This window comes from Cinclus cinclus, chromosome 22, assembly GCF_963662255.1.
Source record: "Cinclus cinclus chromosome 22, bCinCin1.1, whole genome shotgun sequence".
In the NCBI taxonomy this organism is placed as follows: Eukaryota; Metazoa; Chordata; class Aves; order Passeriformes; family Cinclidae; genus Cinclus; species Cinclus cinclus.
This window is the reverse complement of record NC_085067.1, coordinates 7,939,226-7,954,540: the sequence shown is the minus strand read 5'-3', so window position 1 is coordinate 7,954,540 and position 15,315 is coordinate 7,939,226. Positions and strand designations below refer to the sequence as shown.

The window sequence follows — 15,315 nt, the reverse complement described above, 5'->3', positions numbered from 1 at the left end:
TGCAGATCCCTCCTACCCTACAGCAGGTCAACATCTCACCCAACTTGGTGTCTTCTGCTGAGGGTGCCCTCCATCCCCTTGTCCACATCATTGATAAAGCTATTAGACAGGAGTGGCCCCAACATTGTTCCCTGGGGAACACCACTGGTGACAGGCTGCCAGCTGGATTTAATACTGGAATAGGACACAGCTGAGTTTGGGGCCTGTGTGCCATGGAGTGGCCAGTTGATTGTGGTGCACAGCTGTACTTTGTGGTCTGCAAAAAGGGCTAAGGCTGAGACCATGGGTAGTTTAAAACCATGGTCTTGGCTGGTTCAGCTCTTCAGGGCTGTCTCCTGGGAGCATACCCTCTGGCTGTCCTTATCCATAGTCTTGACACCACCTCCATGGAAGCCTTCAGGAGCAGGACTTCAGCCCTGCTTGAAGGCTTTTTCTGGCTGCTGCAGATGCCTAAAGCAAACCCTGAAGTGTGGGGAGGTCAGGGCTTATGGGGTGGGACTTGTTTGGTGGGTGGGAGATCCGTGGGTGCTCTGGACCTTGTCCAGGTGAGGCTGTGCTGAATTGCCCTTGTGCTGCCAAGCATCACAGAGCCAGGCTGGGACGTTTGCAGAGGTCTGTACACTCTCCTACGTGTCCTTTAGGCTCTGTGAGATGGCTGAGATGTCAGTGCCGCTCGCTGCTGAGTTATTCTGACCTTGTCCTTCCTTGCACAGCTGGAATGAGCTTCCCTGGGAGCTCTCAGTGTCAGCAGCAGTGCCCTGGGCTTGGGGGTTTGGACAGGGGGAACAGGGTGACTGCTTCTGGGTGTTGGACCTCTGTGTGGGAACATGATCCCAGACATGACCCACAGCTGCTCAGAGGCATCCCCAGGAGCAGCCTGTGCATCTCACCGTGTTGTGGTCTTGGTGCAGAAAGGACATAATTTTACAAAGCAAGTCAAGCCCAGATGGCTGGAATCTCTTTAGCTGGGCAGAGCAGCACGGAGGTGTTCGTAAATAAAAATAAACAGATGCAGCCTGGGAGTGAAGCTGTCGAGCAGCCTTCTGCATCTCAGGGATGAGCCTTTCTTTGCTTAACTGAGTAGTCTCTAAAAGGGGGATGGCAGCTGGTGTGGCTTTTTCCTTCCCTTGTGCTTTTGTGAGGCTTGCCTTGTCTCTGGTAGGGTGGGAGGCAGCATGGCCTGGGCCCACAGCCCTGTGGGATGCAGGAGGCAGGCAAGGGCTCACTGCTTGTTTGAATACAGATATCTCCTAGGAAAATGTGCCAGCAGGGCTTGGTAGAGGGATGTGTTCAGATGTGCCCAGCAGTGGCTGAGCCCATTTTTTCTCTGCCCTGCCTCTTCTGCCTGCACCAGCTCCCTGTATGCATCTGGTCATGGTCAAATCCATCTGCAGCACTGACAGGAGAGGACTTGGGGCTGCATGTGGCCACTTGTGAGGTGACAGAGACCTGGTTATGTCCTGCACAGCCCACCCTGTCAGCATCAAGTCTTTTCAGGTATTCTGTGGTCCTTTGCCTCTTTCAGAAAGTGTTTGGAGAGGGAGTGGGGTGGGTTGGAATCACGGGAATGTGATCTCCTCAATAATAAATTTATTAACATGCCTGGTTACAAAACCTACAGAGCCAGGATGCTCTGGAGCTCTGGATGTCTTCCCATCTGCTACTCCTTATTGTCAGGGATGATATCACACTTTGCCTTTGCCTGCACTTGGGATTTTGGCTCTTGTGGAGGGCACTTTGAACCCTGTGAGGCTTGGAAAGCTGCTGGAGGAGTTCTGACTGACCTGCCCTCCCCATCTAGCTCCTGCTGCTCAGCGGCACTGAAGAGGCAGCAGCTTGCAAAGCCATCCCAGCTGCTGGGGCAGTGCCCATGTGGTGCCACTGGTTAGCCTCTGGCGAACTGGAGAAATAAAATCCTTGCAAAAGAAGGAATATCCTCGCCTACCCTGTGTGGGGGAAAAGCCTGGAAACCCTGGGTCCTTTGTGCTGCCTGACAGTGCCTGAGGCATAAGTGGAGGGGCACTGTGAGGATGGTGTGCCTAACATTGTGAGTTCCCTGGCTGGGGAGTTGTTTGCTGCTTGTGCTGAGCAGCACCTGTAGGTAGTTTTGACTGAGACAGGAGCTTTCCATGTGACTTTGGAAACCTGGGATGCTCACAGCTGGGATGTGTGGAGCCAAAATGCTGGGATGCCGTGTGATGCTTTATGTTTCCTTTGGAAAGTTTTGGTCTTGTTCCGACTTTTGCACTAGAATTAATCATGGGGGGATTGCCACAAGCTTGGGGTAGAGCAGTGAGGGCTAGAGTGGAGGGAGATGCTGGAGCAGCTGATCCATCAGTGCCCTGCATCCCATGAGCTGTTCTCCCTGTGGCATCTCCTCCATTTCCAGTCCAAGTCACCCATTAGGGAGCGTGGCTGCTGCTTGCTGGCTCAGGGGCTCGGGGTGGTGGGGTGGGATGATCTGCCTGACACGGGGGGTCGGAGGCAGTGTGGCACCGAGGGTGTTTCCAGTGACGTGGGTTGGACAGATGGTGCCCTTCTCCAGCCCGGAGTGACAAGTGACATGTGCCCTCCTGACCAGCAGGCTCCATCTGTGTAATTTCCTCTTCATGGGGCTTCTTGCTGGGCTCTGTGCCACTCCCCCTGTCCAGTGCCTGCCCTAAATAACATCTCTCTGCCTCTCCATCAGCCTCTACACTCCCAGGTCTGGTCTGCCCTCAACCATGAGTGCCTCCCACAAGGCTGTGTGTGGCTTTGGTAGAAACCCCTTCCATGGGTGGTGGGTCCCTTCCTTCAGGATTTCTGGGTATGGCAGGGTCCAGTGGGCAGCACAGATAGGACTAGCCAGGGGTGTGACATCCTTTGGGTAATGAGCCAGGCCTGCTTTGCAAGTGGAAGGGACGAGCAAGAGGTGACAAGAAGAGCATCTTGGCAGGTACCCTGCTCTCCTGCTGTTCTTCCTCTGCTGCCAGTCCCTGGCCTTCCTGGTTTCCATACAAACCTGCATTTAAAATTAACAGTGGGAATACTCTGCTAACAGGCTACAAAAAGGGGCTCAGAATTCTGGCAAATTGAGATCCTGCCAGAATGATGGCAAAAAAAGCTGGGTAGGCTTGTGGGGAAGTTGTGTTGAAGGTGTGTTTTTTCTGTATAAGACTGCAAGGGCAGACTGGATCCAGTTTCCACCCCCTGCCATGGGCAAGGACACCTTCCACTAGACCAGGCTGCTCCAAGCCCCATCCAGCCTGGCCTTGGACACTTCCAAGGATGGGGCAGCCACTGCTTCTCTGGGCAGCCCATCCTCAAAGACTGACATTTTTTCCCCATGTCCAAGCTGACTCCACCCTCCTCAGTTCAGCACCATTGTCCTGTGCTGGGACCCCAGAGCTGGAGGCAGCACCAGGAGAGTGGAGCAGAGGGGGAACATCCCCTCCCTCCCCTGCTGCCCACACTGCTGAGGATGAGCCCAGGAGACACTTGGCTTTCTGTGCTGCCAGTGCTCATGGCTAGGTCAAGTCCCATTTGTCACCCACCAGAATCCCCTGATCCATCCTCACAGGGTGCTCTCAACCCCCTTTCCTTTGACTCCTTCCTGTAGATCCATCCTGTTGGGTGCATGGTGAGGTGGCAGGAGCTACAGGCGGGACATGAGTACAGTCCCTCCATCTGTGGGGGCTGGTGTGGATGTTCTTGCCCCTTGGAGAGGCTTAGCAGGGTGGGGGAAGAAAGATCCCCTGACCTGGCAACATCCATCCAGGGTGGAGTTTGCATTGTCAGGTGGATCTTCCATCACTCACAAAGTGTGTCCCCAGGATCTGTGGGCATTTTCCAACATCCTGGGGGGTGTAGGTAGGGGTCTGTGTTGTAATTGCCCATCTAGTGGGCTCCTGGTGCCACCCACAAAAGTGTGCTTAATAGCTGTTGATGCTTAAAATCAAGCACAGCACAAGCCTAGCAGGCATGTGTGATATGTAAAGTGGAATGTGAACATGGATGGTACTTGTGTCTCTGTAGGAAATGTCTATCCACCATTCCTAGCTTTAGGACATGGCTCTTTGTGACCTCCTCCATGGTGAGCCCTCCTCCCATGTGCTGGGGGCGTGCTTGGGATGCTCTGGGAGCAATGGAGCACATGTGGACATGGTTCTGGAATCAGTTGTTGACCCCAAGTGGACCTGAGCTTACAGCCAGGCTTACTGCTGGCCGAAGGAATGGCACAGTCAGCATCGGGGTCGGGACTGGAGGGTGACAGCTGTCACTGTGCTCAGATGGCTTTGAGCAAGGCTGGAGCGGTGATGACAGGGGACAGGGGGAGGGACTGGACTGTCTGGTGGCACTGGTGTGCAGGAAGGATTTAAAAGAGCCTGTGGCCAAATCCTGCCCTTGGCTCCAGGGAGAGGTGGGAAGTGTTAGATGTGGTCATGTATCCAGCTCTGTCCAAAGCCTGGGCAGTGCTCTGGCTCTCAGTACCAGACTGTGGCTGCTGAAGGGAATGGGAGAGGTTGTGTGGTGTGAGCAAACTGCAGAAGTTTGGAAGCAAAATGCTTCAGGGAAAAAGCTGGCCCTGCCTGATGCAGAAGGCAGTGCCTGCTGCAGGGACTGTACAGCCCTTGTATGCAGTGGTACCAGCACAGTGACCATCCCCTGGGCTGGGCACTGCTGAGGCATCTAAAATCGTGGGGTCAGTTTTGGGCCCCTGGAAAAGGAAGACGGCAAGGGGCTGGAGCATATTCAGAGAAGGGAACAGAGCAAGGGAAGGGTCTGGAGGACCAGGAACAGCTGAGGGAACTGGGGAGGCTCAGCCTGGAGAAAAGGAGGCTCAGGAGAAACCTTCTTAACTCTCTACAGCTCCCTGACCGGAGGGTGGAGCCAGGTGAGGGTCAGGCTCTTTTCCCAGATTATCAAGTGACGGGAGAAGTGGAAATGGCCCCAACTTGCTCCACAGAAGGTTTAGGTTGGATATTAGTCAAAATGTCTTCACAGAAGGGGTTGTCAACAAGCTGTGCAGGACGGTGGTGGAGTCACCATCTCTGGAAGGATTTAAATGTACCAACCCATCCCCAGGCTGGCAGCTTTGGCCGTGCCCCAGCCTCAGTGTGCTGGCAGCTCCTGGCCTGAGTGGCTGTGCTGCAAATGGGCACAATTTCAGACTTTAGGGAACAGTTTTCTGTGACCATAGAATAGTGGGTAAGAGCAGCACCATGCCTGCATTTCCTTGTCAGGATGAGATTTTCACCAGAATTACGGGAGCTCTCTGATCACAAGGGCTCTGGATAACCATGAATGGGATAACTGTGTGTGAGTGAGTTACCCAGGCAAACAGTGCCACAAGTGGTGGCAAGGCTGAAAGCTGAGGATTCTGGATGATACAGCCCAAATCAGTCACTGTAGGGTGGAAAGACAATTTAAGGGGGTAGGATAGATATTTAATCTGACTCTCTTCAATGTGAGAGGGCTCTTTCTGGAGACTGTAGTGGCTTCCTCTCTGCAGAATGCAGAGGGGCCATAGGGTGATGTGTAACTGTCTGCAAAAACTGCAGTCATCATGAGATGAACAAGGGCAGTTCCTGTCTTAAATCTCCATTCCACTGGCTTCTTCTGTCTTGTAAAGATGGAGTAAGAAGAAACTTTTCCAACCTGTTAATTTTCCATTTCCCTCCGTCAAGTAACTGCTTTGGATAATAATATTTTAAATGTCTCCTTATGTGGAGGACTGTAATTTTTCCTTCCCTTGAGAGCTTACATCCCCCGCCTTGCTGGGACAGGAGGTGTTTTCATCTCTGGTGACAATGACACACATGCTTCTGCAGACAAGGACAACCCCTCATTTGCCTGCTGTGACTTTACTAGTTCTGCTGTATTATCTGTTTGCTCCCACCTTTCCTGCACTCTGCAGTACTCCTTTTATTTTCCCATCACGGCATCCCTCGTGCTTTCCCGTGGCAGCATCCCTTGTTTTTACCATCATGGCATCCCTGTTTTCCTGACATGGCATTCTTCATGTTTTCCCATTGCAGCATCTCTTGTTTCCTATTGCAGCTTTCCTTGTGTTTCCCATTGCAGCTTCCCTCATGCTTTCCTGTGGCAGCATTCCTTGTGTTTCCTGTGACAGCATCCCTCATGTTTCCCATTACAGCATCCCTCGTGTTTTCCCATCATGGCATCGCCCATGCTTTCTCCTGTGGCAGCATTCCTTGTGTTTCCCATGGCAGCATCCCTCGTGTTTTCCCATCACAGCATCCCTTGTGCTTTCCCAGTCGCAACATCCCTTGTGTTTCCCATCATGACATCACTCATGCTTTCCCATTGCAGCATCCTGGTGTTTCCCATGGTGGAATCCGTGCTGTTTCCCTTTCCTGCTCCTTGCAGAGCCAGTGTGCTCACACAGGACTGAGGGTGTCCTCGGAGCTCCCACTCCATGGATATGGGGTGTCTTTAACTGTGTCCCATGCTCTCTGCAGAGGCTGTGCCACGGGACACTGGCTGCCAAGGTGTTTTGGCTGTCCCTCACTGCTGGATGTGTCTGTTCTCTGCTCTCTCAAGAGTCCTGGAGGCTCAGAGTGGCAGTGCCTGAGGTGTTCCACGCTCTGGCTAGTGTTTGCCCCAGCTCCTTGGAGCAAGTGAGCACTGGAGAAGGGGAAGATGCCTCAGAGGAGCTCCTGAAATCGAGCTGTTAACTCTGCAGCAAGCACTTGTTGATGCCTCTCTCTCTCTGTGTTGTTGCAGGCAAAGGACAGTGATGATGATGATGAAGTCACCGTCAGTGTGGACCGGGATCGTTTCATGGATGAGTTCTTTGAGCAGGTGAGAGGTTTGTTCCTCCAGTGCAGTTTGAAGCTGGTTCAGACCTTTCTGCTGGCACCAGGGCAGGTTGTGCATGGTCCAGGCTTCCTGCAGCCACTGGGGATGGGGATGAAGGTCCTGCCCTGGCTGGTGCTGCTCAGCTGATGCTCAGGGTTGTGCTGAGTGCTGAACATCAGGAACCTGGCTTCCCTGCAGACCCGAGGCTGTGCTGCCCTATGGATGCTTTCCTCTCCCCCTGCTTCTCCAGAACCCAGTGAGGCTGTTGCCCAGGCAGTGGGAGCAGGGAAGTTTCACACGCAGCTCTCAGGCCTTTTCCCAGAGCACCTCTGCAGAGCAGCAGTCTCTGCATGGGATTGATTTAATTTTGTGCCTCCCATTCCCAAACAAGAGGTTGTCTTCTGGCATGTGGGTGGCTGTAAGATCTGCTTGCAGATTTTTAGCACACCCTTAGCATGGCATGTGTGTAGGGGGTGTTAAAATGGATCTGTGCAGGCAATGGAGTGGGAACTGGGATAAATCTGATGTGCAGGTGGAGGAAGATGAGCAAAGGAGTGGTGTGAGCCGAAGAAGACTGAGTTAGAGGGTAAGGAGCCTAGCACAGAGAGAGGTTTCCCCTCTTGGGAGATTCTGGTGTCTTCCTGTAGCACAGAAATGCAGAGAAAATGCCAGAAGGGACCTTTTGGAAAATGTGGCCCCCCCTGGAATGGGGGGTGAGGGTCAAATTGGGCATTTCTGGAGCTTTTTATGGGGGACTGAGCTGCTACCAGCCTGACTTGTGCAGTCTCAGCAGTGTCCTGCCAGGGGCACAGAATCTGGGAATATATCTGATGCTGATTTATATAAATCCCAAAAGTTTCTCAGTGTATCACAATGAATACAGGACATACAGTCTGTGTTACACTGTTGTGACTCAGAGCTGGCTGGTGGGATGGAGAAGGTCTGATTCCACGGTGGTGCTATAGTTTCAAGCTGGAAAAATACTTTTCCAGGAGGATGTTTGCTGTGGTTTAGACATGTCATGGTTGCTTTGGAATAGGGTATAATAATCCCTTCACTTTGCAAAATTCTGTTGCAGACCACCTGTCTTGTCTCACTTCACAGGTGGAAGAAATTCGAGGCTTCATTGATAAAATTTCAGAGAATGTGGAAGAAGTGAAAAGGAAGCACAGCGCCATTCTTGCTTCACCCAACCCTGATGAAAGTGAGTGAGCCATGAGCTCCGTGTGTCCTGTGGGCACGTGGCTTCACTGGTGGGGTGGCTGGAGCCAGGCACAGTCCCCTGTGTCTGCAGGTAGCCATGGCTGGATGGTGAGGGAGGGCTTGGACTCACCTGGTGACAGGTGGCTTTGAGAACTAGAGAGGTGGTGAGAGTCCATTGAGGCTGCCAGGGGGGAATTTCTGTAACGATGGGGCAGTGTGGAGGCTGGGAAGAACAAGTGTCTGTTTTTGTGGTGGTTGGCTGTTGTCTTGCCCTGGGCTGCCTGGGAAAGTTCATGGATAAGGCAGAACAGAGCAAGTGTCACCTACTTGGGCCCAGAAATATTATGGCTCCTCTTTGAGCCAGAAGTGGGCAGCTAGGACCTTGCATTTCTGTCCTGGGGACAGTCTGTTGCTGGATGGTCAAAGAGTCTATCCCTTCCACACCTCCTTCTTCACCAGCCTTGTCTTCCAGAGAAGAGGTTTGCTGCCAGGACAGAGTAAGGGATTTGAGCACCCAAGAGGTGGCAGCATTTGGGTGTCTGGGGGATCTGGCAAAGTTAGAACTATGAGTGCTGTGGTCCCCTGTTCCCAGGTGGGAGCACTGCTCTCCCAGGGGAGCCAGAGGAGCCCACTGTGAAGGTGGTGAGGTCAGCAGAGGCTTTCCAGCTTCAGTGTCTGCAAAGCCCTTATTGTGGAATGGGTGGATCCAAGGGCTGGGCTTGTAGGGAGAGCAGGGCTGGGCACTGCAGAGTGGGGCTGGACCCTGCCCAGGCTCACCTGCTGAGGGGCAGCACTGGAACAGCTCTGCTGCCCCAGGCTCCACCTTCAGTGTAATATTGAGCCCAGGTGACTCTCCTTTGCCCACCTCCATCATGATGCTGGTGTCACAGGGGTGTTGGATGCAGGTCTGACCCTGCAGGATGGCTCCAGGCCATTGGCAGCCCTCATTCTGGCAAAGGTGCTGCTTCCTTGGGCTGAGCACTGCTTGTGCTCCCAGTGCTTAAAGGCTGGAAAGCTGAGACTAGGTCTCTCTCTGGTCATCTACCCTTTCTCATCCACTCTCATCTGCCCAATGCAGTTCCATGTCCTTTTGTGGAATTGTGCCTAGAGGTCCCATGAGGGTGCCCACACACACACACACACACACACACACACACACATATGTTGCCCTGTGTCAAATCAGTAGATACTGTAATTTCTTGAAAGGACTGGCCCTTCCTAAATTGTCACAGGCCCCCCTCTCCTGGCAGCTGCTCGTCAGCTAAAATTTCTTTGGCCAAATCTGGAAAGGAGGGATTTTCTCAAGGGAATTCACGTTTCTCAGGCTCAGTCATCCTCCGGGCTCTTCTGCCTTCACTCCAGATGTTGCAGTGTTCATGTTTTGGGGTGTTCAGAGAAGAGCTGCTGTGCTCCCGGCTGCTGCAGTGGCATGGGGTCCACTTGGGGCTGCAAAGGGCACTCATGGCCTAAAAGCATAATAATCTATTTAAAAGTCTGAGATCTGCAGTGAACGAGATATGGTGACATTCCCATGACTTCCAGAAGCATCCAGGACATTGGAAGTGTCTGGTTTTGTTTTATATTACTTTGCCTTGGTATTGTAGAGAATTCAGTTTGTCATATCAAGAATTGTTTGGACAGGAAGAGAGGAGCCCACACATTAATCTGAAATGAGTGATTTGTAGCATTGTGGTGTATTCAGGAGGTGTTCAGGGCTCAGTGCTGGACAGACTCAATCACAGGGTGCTTTGGGGTGGGAAGGGACCTTCAAAGATCATCCAGTTCCACATCCCTGCCATGTGGGGGGGACGCCTTAAATCTACAGCAGTGGACCCCTTGCTCCAAGCCCTGTCCAGTGTGCCCTTGAACACTTGTGGGGATGGGGCAGCCACAACTTCTCTGGGCTTTGTCTGCCCTTCACCACCCTCATAGTCTGATATTTCTTCCCCATGTCCAATCTAACCCCACTGCCCCTTGTCCCAGCCCCTGGACCATTTTGGTGGCCACCTCTGGACCTGCTCTGCCAGGTGACTGTCTGTGCTGGCAGCCTCATCCCCACCCTTCTGTGTTCCTGAACCCGTGGAGAACCTGCTCATAAATGCAAAGGCTATTTGTAACCCAGGGCTGTGAATTTATTGAGATTAATTTGGAAATTCAGCAGCAAGTTCCCATGAGGCATGGGGATGGAGACAAAGCATACTAAAATGTAGGTTGTGAGAGGCTGATTTTGGGATGTGCTCACTGGGGTTTACTGTTTAACATGGCAAGGAGTGACACCTGGTATAGCCATCAGGGCAAGATGTTGCTCTCTGCAGGGATTTGGGATGCATCTTGTCCCCTCTGGAAGAGCACCTTGCTTATTTCTTAGTGATCTCCAAGTACTTCAGCATCAAGTGGAACCTTCACTGCAAGATGATGGGAAGTGTTCCTCCAGGAAACAAGAGAATGTCACTGACTTCTCATCCTTGTCTGGAGGCACATGTGCTGTGCAACTTGGTTTGGTGTGGGTGCAGCTTCTCTGTCAGAGATATCAACGCCTTAAACACCACCAGCAAGGCCCTCCTGGAGCTGGAGGACTTTGGAGTGGGTCTTTAGACTGAGACAGAGCTGGGCTGGTAGTCTGGGAAGGGTATGGGCAGTGCTTAGCATTGCTGTTGGAATGCTGAGTGGAGGGATGGGTGGAGAGGTGTGTAGTGGCTGCTGGTGAATAGCTGCTTTCTTAGGGTCAGTAATAGAAGAGAGGGACTTCATGGGCACAATCCCACTGGAATCTGCTTTTTCAGTGGTTGTGCTTAGGCAGATGCAAGCCCTCAGTGTTGTTTTTTTCCCACTAAGAAGGGAGGTCCAGTGTCTGTGTGAGACCTGGATTCACCCACCTGCCTGGCATGTGGAGGGGCAGGACCTGCGTCTCATGGAAGGGCTCACCCCTTCCTTCCTGCTGATCCCTCTTCTTGCTGCACAGACTGGTTTTGGATCTGGCTTGCCACTTCTGCCTGGGTTTATTTTGGAGCCCAATGAGTGGGCAGCTGGCTGTTTTTGCCACTGAGACAGTGAGGTGTCAGCCTGCAGCCCTGGCAGGTTTGGGTCTGGCTGCCGGGGTGCTGGGAAGGTCTCCTCATCCAGCTGGGCAGTGTCATGGTGGGACTGGGGTGGGCTTGGAAGAGCTGAGGGCCTGTGTTCCTCCTTGGGTTGGGGCCATCGCTGTGCTACTCCAGGTTTGAGTCACAGCTCCTGGTAAACCCATTCCTAAAATCCTTCCCGGTGAGTGATGCAACTGTTGTTGCTCCTGGCACTGGAATCAGCTGCTCCTCCTTGGTCCAGGCCACATCCCAGAGGAGGGGGTTTTGGGTGGCATTCCAGCCAGCAAGGAATGAAATCACATTTGTTGTTTTCCTGGAGTGGTCAGGAAGGGCTTCTCTGCCATTCCTCCTCTCTGAGCATTGCGTCCCTCCAGTGGCTGTGTTCCACGGCTCTCCAGCAGTGTGTTATGTAACCAAGGCTGTTTGCTCAATGAATTGCCTCGGGGAAGAGAAATCTTCAGATCCCAAGCTGTGTCTCTCAGCCTGTCAGCTCAGCCCATCTCCACAGGCTTTGGGAGACCCAGTAAACATTTCAGACCTGGAAGGAGTTCCATGACAGCTACACCAGAACAGAAGGAGGGGTTCACTTCCATTGATGCTTGACTTCTAGGTTCATCATTTTAGCTGTGCAGGCTCAGAGTGGTGGTGTTTGACACCAGGGCACAGGTGATTTTGTTCAGTCTTCCTGGCTGCTGGGAGTTCCTTGGAGAGTGGCCCCTCTTATTCCTAGCAGACCATTTTCTGGTGGGGAGGTGTGCCAGATACTCAAGGAGACAAGCTGTAGCTGCTCGCTTCTGTCTGATGCTGTTGAGGTAGCACTGTGCAAGAAAAAGAAAAATTAGAGTTTTCTGGGTGCTGAGGTGCTGGCTGGACCCCTCTGAGCTGGCTCTGTGTTCTCCTGTAAGCACAGCCTCACCTGTCAGCAGGTCCTTTGGAAGTGTGTCCCAGCAGGAAGCCCAGTGTGCTCCAAGGTGCTGCTGCTCTGGTGCTGCTGGAACTGTCCCCCTCAGACATGGCTTTCTGTGTCCTCTCAGCTCCCCTTACCACCATGCAGTGGTTTTCTGGGGCTACTGTCCCCTGGTGCCTGGTCCCACCAGGGCAGGGGAGAGGTTTCCATGAAGACCAGGAGTTTCAGTAGTGCTGTGTTGGAGGCTGCAGGCTCAGGACTTTGGGAGGAGCAGTGGAAAGGACTGATGAGGGTGACTTTGTTCTCCTGTCTTTGTTCCTTCACCTTCTCCCAGCTTCCCTCACATGGGAAATCAGAGACAGCCCAGATTTCATCAGACTTTGAAGGTGAAGCAAGTGTAGCCCCAGCAGAGCAGAGGATCTGGGAAAAGGTGTCTGGGCATGTCCTGGACACAGATAGCAAAAACACCATATCCCCCGTGTTCATCTTCTGCTCTCACCTTTCATCTGCAGCCTTAAAGGACCTGGGAGCGGCCTCTGCCCAGGCGGTCTGGCCTAAAGCAGGGATACATTCACAGAGTGGCTTGGACTGGAAGGGACCTTTAAAACTCTTTTCATTCCAACCCCCTGCTGTGGGCAGGAACACCTTCCACTAGACCTGGTTGCTCCAAGCCTGGTCCAGTCTGGCCTTAAACACTTCCAGGGGTGGGGCAACCACAGCTCCTCTGGGCAACCTCATGGTCTGACATTTTTTCCCCATGTCCAAGCTGACTCCACCCTCCATTCAACACCGTTGTCCTGTGCTGGGACCCCAGAGCTGGAGGCAGCTCCAGGAGAGTGGAGCAGAGGGGGAACATCCCCTCCCTCCCCTGCTGCCCACGCTGCTGAGGATGAGCCCAGGAGACACTTGGCTTTCTGTGCTGCCAGTGCTCATGGCTAGGTCAAGTCCCATTTGTCACCCCCCAGAATCCTTCAGCCCTTCTCTGCAGGGGCTTCTCCATCCATCCCTTCATCTCTCCAGCCTTCCCCCAGTCTGTGCTGGCACTGGGGATTGCCCTGACCCAGGTGCAGGACTTTGCCCTTGGCCTAGTTGAATGTCAGGATGTGGAGTGGCTTTGGTGGACATAAAATCATGAGTGGCCCAGGGAGGCTGGATGATTCTGGTTGTTTCCTGCAGCTCCTGGAGTGGGCCTAAGGCTGGAGGACACACCAGTGCAAGTGGTGCATGTCATGGTCCTCACCAGCAGCCTCAGCAGTGTGGGAAGGGCATGGTGTGGCAGCAGAGCAGGCACTCATGGGGGCAGTGAGAGCAGGTGCTATCTGCCCCTGTGGCTCTCAGCATCCTGACTCTTTGCTTCCTGCTTCTCCCTCCTCCAGGCAGGTCCCTAAGGGAATGTGTTCTCAGCTTGTCTTCTCACCCATGGCTCGTGCAGCTGTGGCTGTCCCTTATACCAAACCTGGTGTGTGTTGTAGAGACTGGAGGGGTGTTTGGTGCAGGGATGGGGGTTCCTCTGCCCACTTGGGGGATCCAGGATCTCCCAAACGGTCTCAAATACTTCACTTGGCCTGGCCATTCCTAGCAGCATGGTGCTAATGCCACACTGTGCTTGGGTTGCCTCAGGTGGCTTCGTCCTATCCCTGTGTCACACAGATACCTTTTTCACCCTTGCGCACACTGCTTCAATTCCATCTTGGAGGAGTTTTGTTTCTCCTGCCAGTAATCCTTGTTGAAGGGCCACTCGAGGACATACCCTCCAGTGGTCTTCTCATTCCCAGCCTGAGTCTGTTTCCGATCGATTTACATACCAACATCAGCCCAGGAGCAAATATATTTTGCTTAAAGAGCTGTTTGCCCTTCTGGCTTCATCCTGGCAGGTCACTGCAGCAGCTCAGATGTTTTGTGTAGGATTTGCACAATCCCAACCTTCCCGGGCCCCAGCCCCTCCCCTAGCTCTGGTTTTAAAGAGGTGGGGTACCCCAGGGTATATAAGATCTCCAGGACTTTAGACCTAGCTGCTGGTCAGTGTTCCTTGAGCTTTTCAGACTGGGTTGCTCTTCACTTTCTCTGTGGAAGTTGGGATCTTTCTGTGTGGGACGGGCTGGGCTTTCCTGTGTTTGTGTGGTGGGTGTTAGCCTTGGGTAGCCAGAGGCAATGAGTGTTTGAAGGACATGGACAGAGCTGGCAGGTCATGGCAACTCCTCTGTGTGAGCAAGGGACTCAGCTGTCCATGGAGTCACCAGTCCAGTCCTCCCCATGGTCTCTGGGAACAAGCTGGCAAAATGCCACCCTTCAGCTGTAAAACCAGTCCAGTTCCTCCTGGCACTGGTCCAGTGGGTCCCACGGGGTGCAGGCAGAACAGGGGTGAGTGTGCTTGTGGGTATGCTCAGGCCATGGGTGCCAGGGATGCCCGGACTGTGAGTTTAGGGATGCTAAGGCCATGGGTGTGGGAACACTCATGCTGTGGATTCAGCAGTGCTCCGGCCATGGGTGTGGGGATGCTCATGCCATGAGTGCTAGGGATGCTCAGGTCATGGAAGCATCAGCTCTCATACTGTTCCTCACCTTCCCTTTGCCACCACCTGTGTGAGGCTCCCACAGCCATGTTGTGCCCTGCATGGTGGCACCCACTGCCAGCCCTTGGGTGCTGCCCACAGGAATAGGAGACCTGGACTTTCTATGCATCATCCCAACGCTGCAGTGAGGGTACCTGGGACATCTGTCCTCTCTTCCTGTGCCTCTGGCTTTTTCTTGTTTCCCTTTAATGTGTTATCCCAGGTGATATTCCCTTTTCCCATGCAGTTCTCCTGCATACCCCAGCTCCATGATCATTAGCATCCATTGTCTGCTCCATCACCCTGAACAGCACTGGGTGATCCACCACACTGAGTGCAGAGTTAATATCAATTTACTGGAGTCTGATTCATGGCAACATGAAAAAAAGAGAATAAAAATCAGCCGCTCTGTAATTATTTTGGGCTTAATTTAGCCCGAAGGATTAGTGGCACTCCTGGAACCTGTGTTATTGCTGCTGCTGGAAAACTTTCTCTCCTTTGGGCTGCACTCCCTATTGCACCCCAGAGCCTGTTGTGTGATGGGCAGTGAGGAGGTGACTGGAGCAGGAGCCCATCCTTACTGCCAGAGGTGCTGCTGCTCCCATCTCAGTGCAGGAGGGACCTGTGGTTCCTTGGCTTTGTGTGACTGGCAGCAGTGTCACCCAGGACAGCACCTCAGTCCCTGTTGTTCTGTGGTGAGGGGACACAAGGCTGTCACTGCCCTGAGCTGTGCTGCCCTTGTTTCTCTCTACTGGTTCATCCTGTGTGTGTG

The 15,315-nt window shown here is 53.1% G+C and overlaps 1 protein-coding gene across 1 annotated transcript in view; it reads left to right on the top strand.

Moving 5' to 3' along the window:
• Nucleotides 1–6,708: 6,708 nt before the first annotated feature.
• The window catches only part of STX1A (syntaxin 1A), a gene marked incomplete at its 5' end in the record, with an annotated part of 52,702 nt that continues 44,095 nt past the window's right edge, over nt 6,709–15,315 (top strand). Inside the window, 2 exons of the mRNA XM_062506888.1 lie at nt 6,709–6,804; nt 7,906–8,005. Of these exons, the coding sequence (XP_062362872.1) occupies nt 6,709–6,804; nt 7,906–8,005 (196 nt within the window). The remainder of the gene's footprint in view (nt 6,805–7,905; nt 8,006–15,315) is intronic.